Raw genomic sequence first — 7059 nt, forward strand, 5'->3', positions numbered from 1 at the left:
ACGATTGCTGCGAGCGGTACTGTTGAACTGCTTCTTCGCTTGCTCAGGAACGTTTCGATGGAGGAGAGTGTTGTGTCTTCTTCCGCAGAGTTTGCAGGAACGCTGTTTGCAACTTACCGGACTGTGCTTGTCCGCCATGCAGTTGATGCACAGCTTTTTCAATAGTTTTAATAATTTATATAGAAAAGTGATACATGTGTTTCTAATCAGGGTCATTCCATCTGAAGCGGAACAGCATTTGAAAATTACCCTCTCCGATCCTGCTCAAATTTGGCAGGGCTGTTGAATCAACAGTGTTGATACTATCAAAACATGCAAGAATCCCGAATTTTGTACAAATCAGACCACCCGATCAATTTGGGAAGCACACAGGCGCGCTGATCAATAACTTCTACCTGGTTATTTATTGAAATAAGATTCATTACAAATTATCATTAGCAAACTAGACAAACATTTTATGTACAACACTGTTGGAAACTGGAAAGAACACCAGGTAATAATTATTGAACAGCGCGCCTATGTGCTTCTAGCAGATGCGGCGAATGAAGCTGATTTAGGAAATCTCAAATACTCAAAACTTTAAAATTCGATATCTCTGGAACGAAACATATTCCTTTCTGTCAATAAGTGATTCTTATGTAAAATTGGCAGAAGAATACGATGGTGAGGTTAAATTTCAAAAAAAAAAAATAGGGCTGTTTTCAATTGCGCAATACAGATAGAAAAAAACATCTTAATCGAAATTTTGATCACGGACATGTCCAATTTCCTTCAAAATTGAACTTAAGACCGACCTTTATTTAAAAATGAGGTTGATGCGAAACACAAAATAACTTATTGACATCGAAAAAGAAAATTACCTCGATACAGAAAAATGAACTTAATTAGCATTTAAAAAACTAGATTAAGAGGATTGCTATGCTCGAGAGAGGATGTGTAAATTTTACTTATCTTGAACTTTCCCTCTTAGAAATAATAAATAGAAACAATAACTGATATGTATGATTTAAGGTAAATTTTGGGGTGCATATTTTTTGGGTTTTTTAAATTATAGTTATTGGAATATTCGATAAGTTCAAATTTACACATTCTGAATAAGAAGATTAGAGAAACATTGGTTTATTCAAACTTGAACATCAAGTGTCAAAACAATTTCTAATTTTTCAAACGTTTTTCTGATTAGTTTATATAATTTTGCTTCGGTATTCATAAGTTTTAAATTTCCCGGGAGTCTCAACCAATTTTTCCAAAAATCGCGATGTCTAAAAATGGTCGATTTCCCGGGAATTCCCGCTCGTCGCCCTCTAGATAGAGGATAACACTCTGACCACCACATATGATTCTGGGACAATCCGGATTGTTTTATGGGTTTGTTCCAAAAAAGATCGTTTTTTCGAAAACTTTAAATAAAAAAAATAAAAAATGTATTTTTGAACAAATATTTTTGAAACTTGTTCAATAAATTTGACAGTTCGGCTGCACTGTTTACATTTTTTGCACGTGTGTCTCAGCGAAAATGTGTGTGCGTGCGCGCTCGTGACGTCACGCTGTAAAACCTAATAAGAAGCAGCTGGAAAACCTTTCTAGAGTAGCGGCTCTGGATATTCTGGTCAACACGTTTACCAGTTCAATATCTGCGGAGAACTTCACTAAATACACGCTGATTCCATTTTTGCCTTATGGGATTGGAAGTTTAAAGATAGGTCGAGGACCCGTCAGGTTCTTGCTCTATGTTTAGTTAGTTTAATCGTTTTATTTGCCAGTGAGCCTTTGGCTCTTAGTAGCAGACTAGTTTTACCGTACAGTACATTTTAGTAAGATTTACAGCTACAAATAGAGTGCAAAAAAGGCGCGGCCGGACAATGCCCAATGACCTCGGAATTGGACCGCAAGGAGCTCTGTCATTCTGAAATGGGTCATTGGAAGCAGCGCGAGGCCACCTAACACCACCTAATGTCCGGGACTGCGATAAGTTGTATCAGCATAAACCAAGTCTGATACAGATTATACCACAGAGAACAGATGTATATCATTGAACAAACAGCACTGAAAAACGTGTGTAAAAATTCAAACCAAAATACGTTGAAAAGAGCTAGGGTGTGCACCATCCGCCTAGATAGCGCCACTTCCAAAATCATGATGGCCTACAGTAGCAGAACGTTGGACCATCTAATCACTGCATAAAACATTCCGTACGAACGACATCAGACCAATGTCTGACTGCCCTTCATCAGAGGGTTGCAATTTTACGCGCCAAAGAAGGTAAACAAAACGAAATCGGACATAACATGTGTAAAGGGACTATTTTAAGTTGTCGCTTGAAAAATCATTTTGAATGATTTTTTTTTTGTTATGTTTTTGTTAATGTTATTGCATTTTTGCATTATTTTTAGTCAACTGGAATTATACAGAAGTGAATTTTATATTTAAACAAGGTTAACATTTATTTTCTTTCGAAATTATAGAGTTATCTAAGCCCGCTCTCACGCACACTAGCACGCCATTTGTTTTGCTGGCTGGTACAAAATTTAACCTCAATCTTTTTCGTGTACATACACGCAATACATGCGCACGTAGATAACTCTATTGAGCCTTTTCCATTGTTAGGTCAAGTATTCTCAGCCGCGACGGTGGCGCTGCCAAGCGTATCCTGCACACTCTAATTTCTTTGATGCAAGATTGTATGCAACGCATTTTTTTAGTTTACACGGTTTACACACAAGTTAGAACCAAGATGTACATCTGTTCTCTGTGATTATACTTTCCCATAATTTCGTAGCCGACCTACGGATATTGGATTGGTTGAACACACAAAAACAAAAACAATATTGTTTAAACTTGTTCAATAGAGGCTCTTACAACATAAAACTTCATAAACTTATATTTTATTATTATTTTTTTATATAATTTTTCATATAAATTTACTAGGTTTGGAGGTCCTCGTGGAGTAGTGGTTAGCGGCTTTGACTGCCCCTAAGTTCACGCAAAAAATCAGGCCTGTTTGAATCAACAAAAGATTTGGTTGATATAACTTAACGATTTTTTGTCGAAATAACTCTCAAATCCGATTGAAACAACTCAAAATTAAATTGTTGCTTCTTGGGGGTCCGTTTTCTTCGGTCCCTGCCTCGGTTACCTTGACTGTCCGCGTGATTTGACCGATTATTGGCCTGTCCGCCAGCCGTGGACGAAATTTCGCTTGGTTCGAGAAGTTTGTGCTCAAGAAATGGGACTTTTCAGCCGCCACCCAAGTACACCAAGCAAATAGTCACGAGACGGAAAAAACGAGCAGTGACCTCTTCGATCAATCCGGCTGCCTTCAAAAGCATCTTCAACGGTGCCACCAACCAATGCCCTTCTGATATTTTTTACCCTTTCAGACCACTGAGAACATAACAGATTCAACAAGCTGTGGCAGCTTAACCAACTCCTTGTTGATGTCTCAAGGCATGGCAGCGGCAACACCAGGTGCAGTTCAAGCTAGGGTGCAAGCGAGGGTGCAAGGGATGCAAAACTGCCGAAGGACAGAATGTGATGCAACCACGGATGCAACGCTTAAAGAAGCAGTCTGAAATCATTCCTGTTTCATAAATTGTTTCATCAAAAATAAATATTTCAATTAATATCGGAAACTATTACTTCAAATAAATGTTTTGTTGTTTTAATTAATTCACTAGCCTTAAGGCTAGTACGCTGATCGGAAGGAAAGGGGTCAAGAAACAGCTTTACGAACAGCAGAACAAAGAAGAGGGAACGATTTCTTGGGGCTTTTCTTCACCCTCTCTGACTTGCTTACTCTGCCGCTGTTGCCCATTTGAAATTTTTCTTGACCGATTCCTTCCGAAGTGCGTATGCCGCTTTAAATTGAAACTTAAATCTGAATAATTTCAACAAAAAATCAAAGTTGTTGCAACAAAAATCGGATTTGAACGGACTTTCTATCTAATTTTAATCAACAAAAACGAGAGTAGATTCTACAAAAATACCGCTTCGTTACAAAACAATGTCCTGATTTGAAACAACAAAATTCAAGGGCTGATACAACAAAATATTTTGTTAATTATATTCAACAAAATATTTTGTTGATTATATTCAGCAAAATATTTTGTTGAATCTACCCTTACACAGGCTGATTTTTCTGCGTGTTGCTGTTAATCAGTCTGCAAAGACGGTGTGGATCTTCAAGAGGACATTCTACCGCGTTGGATGTATGAAAGTTGGTACTTTAGTCGAGTTTTATGTACTTTTACTTATGAAAAAGTTTCCGTTCGGACAATTTTTTGACTCACTGTATATGAGTTTTTTGTCATCCCAGGTAATGGTTATACTAACTCGGAGTTTTTTTTCCTTTCAATAATTTAGGTTGCTGGAATATACTTGCTGATGAGACCAAAAAAAGGAAAACAAATAGTAGAACGTTTGCGAGAACTAACTCAAAATGAAGTAAGTTGACAATATTGTTTATTGAGGATCACAGATTGTACACATAAGAATTGGTAATTTTACATGATTTATGATGTCTAATCTAATCTAATCTAACCCTAGCGCAGCCAGTCTTTCGAGGGCATCCTGGAAAATGCCTTGGGTTGATTAACGCCTAGCATCCTCTTGTCATTATTAACATTTGCAGTGCCCCAATGCAATAAATTGCTTTGAAACATCACAAAACGTTAAAGCGGCCAGGCCAACTGCGTAAAGTTTACCGCAAAGATGATTCGTTGAATTGGATTGAGTTTGAACACGAATGTTCAAACAGCAATACAGTTCTGAATCTACAGGGGAGGAAGAAACGTGGGGATCCCCCGCTCACGTTCCTGTTTTTTAGAGCAATGAATCGTTGGGAGCACCATGCTAAGAAGTTTTGGTGCTCCGGGACCCTCGAGGATGGGACATTGTATTTCCACAAATGCCCTGGACACTATTTGCCATGGTTATAGCGCCACAACTCGCTCTCTGTTGATGAGATAATGTTAAAATAATTATTATGAAAATAAAAAAATTTGATTCACACAAAACATTTAAATTTCAGTCAGCTGATAAATGAAAAAATGATTTCAAGTATAACAAACGAATAGCGCAAAACGTACACAGAAATATGATTGGGAAATAAAAGTGTGGACTGACCTTGATAATTAAACAGAACGCCAACACACTGTTGATAGGGAACCGTTCAGCTGAGCGAAATCGCTGACGCTCCCGACTAGCAAGCCAAAATAACTAAAAGTAGTTGTGTGCGTGTGAGCTAAGTTGCCATGTTTTATTCTAGTAGTTTACATAATAATGTTACTCCTGCCAAACTCTGTTCCCTGCTTTCTTACGCTAATGGACAACACATGTCTTCCTACTCACTCACAGATGGGCCCATCTAATCCCTACCCGTCCTCGCGCGCTTTCTGCCGCCATGCCGTAGCCGCACGTCCTGGCCCCCGTCGATCAGCTCGTGCTCCAGCCTCGGCGTCGCGTTCGCACCACGCGCTCCGCGTCCTCGCGACGCGCTCTGCGTACGTGCGTGCTTGCGCGACGTTGGCATCCTCCGTGTCCTTGCGCCGCGCGACTTCGACGGCCTCTTCTCGACGCCTCTACTCGATCTCCGCCGATGGTATTCGCTGACAAAACTGCCGCGGCACGACCTGTGCAGTCGGTCGGCCCTCGAGCACAAAGCAAACGGTGTATAAACGCCCTGTGGAAACAAAAGTCGTCAGCTCCATGTGCTTACTCCTTGATTCAGGCTCAATCTTACCCCGTACGGTTCGGGGCGTTCTTTTAGCTTCAGGTCCTCTAGTGGTGTTCCGCGTGCTTCGAGCACCGTTCTCACTGTTTAAAGAGAGCCCTTTGTTAGTATTGGTGACGCACCACCTGCCTGGAGCTAACTTACGACTTGCTTCCTCGTCGGCGTGACCTTGACACTGAATCTCGCTTCAGTCGTGCGCGTGTGTGTGGTGACCCTCAATCTCCTGTGAATAGGGTGATCTTAGTGGAAGTACAGCGTCAATTGTCAATGCCTCGCTTACTTGTGGTTTTTGGCATGCGATGCGTCTCTCCTGCCGCCTCCACTCTCGAGTTTTGCCTCGCGCGTCCGCTTTAGATCGGGCTCGTCCTTCGACACGGCGCTGGCCTGCCTCCGTGTGCGCCTAGGAAAAGAGATTTAATGATTGGCTGTCCGCTTGACCTCGATTTCTGCACTCACGTCGGGCCTCAAACGCGGCTGGCGGTGTTTCGCCGTCGACCTTGGCGTCACGAGCTTGGTGAGGTGAACCAGACACTTTTGGGACGCTCGCTGGACGGCTTGCCAATCTGGGAAATGCGACAACTAAATGGTGTGCCAATTGTCCGCCTCGACCACGACTTACCGGTAGTTTCGTTCGGGCTTTGCGGCGTATCGTGCCGTCCTGTCCGGCCTCGTGCCCCTTACGTAAATTACCGTTTCCGAGCGCTGATTTATCCGGCTCGGCGAGCTGCTGATGTCGGCTGGCGAGACGCGATCGAGCGAGGCTCCGCTCTCGATGGGTGTATGCAGGCGACTGTTCGATCGTACGACGTGGCATGGTCGTGCTGGTTGGATTTCCCTTTTTGTTGAGTTGTCGGAAATATTGGCAAGCGTGCAGCCGACTGCAGGAAATCTCAGGCTCTTCGCGCATTCTCAAGCGAGTCTTGGGCTTCTCACTATTACGTAGCTAAACTAGTGTAACCTGAACTTAACATCTTACGGCGACTATGGGCAAAAACTACATTTTAGGCATAAATTTATCTTAAACGCAACAACACTCTGACCCAGTCACGGCGTTCTCGCAGGATTCTTTCAGAATTCTAGCAGAGAAAAAATATTCTTACTAGAACGCTGTCATCATCTTGCCAGATCTTTGCAAAAATTCTCAGAGAATTCTAGCTCAAATGCAATAACCGGTTCTAGCAGAATCCGGTGAAAGCAACCGGTTTTGTAAGAACCCTGCTAGAATCCTGCTATTTTCGAAAACAGGAAAAATCAAGGGGCGCGAAACTGGCCTTAATAGATTTAATTTGCGCATTTAATGTATTGAGGAATTAAATTCCTCTTGTCAA

General features: G+C 41.6%; 1 protein-coding gene across 3 annotated transcripts; it reads right to left on the bottom strand.

Moving 5' to 3' along the window:
- Positions 1-5761: 5761 nt before the first annotated feature.
- LOC119770609 lies at positions 5762-6603 on the bottom strand. Of its 3 annotated transcripts, XR_005278910.1 has the most exons (5): positions 6351-6603; positions 6188-6294; positions 6012-6131; positions 5876-5954; positions 5762-5814 (listed from the first exon to the last, which is right to left on the bottom strand). XR_005278910.1 is itself a non-coding variant. In XM_038265828.1 (2 exons), exons 1-2 carry the CDS (start codon positions 6543-6545, stop codon positions 6235-6237), a joined length of 255 nt encoding a protein of 84 aa, XP_038121756.1. In that variant the 5' UTR covers positions 6546-6603; the 3' UTR covers positions 6139-6234. The 3 variants fall into 3 exon arrangements, 1 of the variants encoding a protein (XP_038121756.1); XR_005278909.1 differs by having other exon boundaries at positions 5876-6131; positions 6188-6603; XM_038265828.1 differs by lacking the exons at positions 5762-5814; positions 5876-5954; positions 6012-6131 and having other exon boundaries at positions 6139-6294.
- Between the last annotated feature and the right edge of the window lie 456 nt (positions 6604-7059).

Source organism: Culex quinquefasciatus, chromosome 3, assembly GCF_015732765.1.
Source record: "Culex quinquefasciatus strain JHB chromosome 3, VPISU_Cqui_1.0_pri_paternal, whole genome shotgun sequence".
NCBI lineage: Eukaryota > Metazoa > Arthropoda > Insecta > Diptera > Culicidae > Culex > Culex quinquefasciatus.

What these genes read in the sequence shown, in the direction of transcription:
- LOC119770609 (XM_038265828.1), bottom strand. Translation starts at nt 6,545, where the DNA reads ATGCCACGTCGTACGATCGAACAGTCGCCTGCATACACCCATCGAGAG. An exon ending in AAGCCCGAACGAAACTACCG is followed by an intron (nt 6,295 to 6,350) that starts GTAAGTCGTGGT and finishes CGCATTTCCCAG; the next exon opens with ATTGGCAAGCCGTCCAGCGA.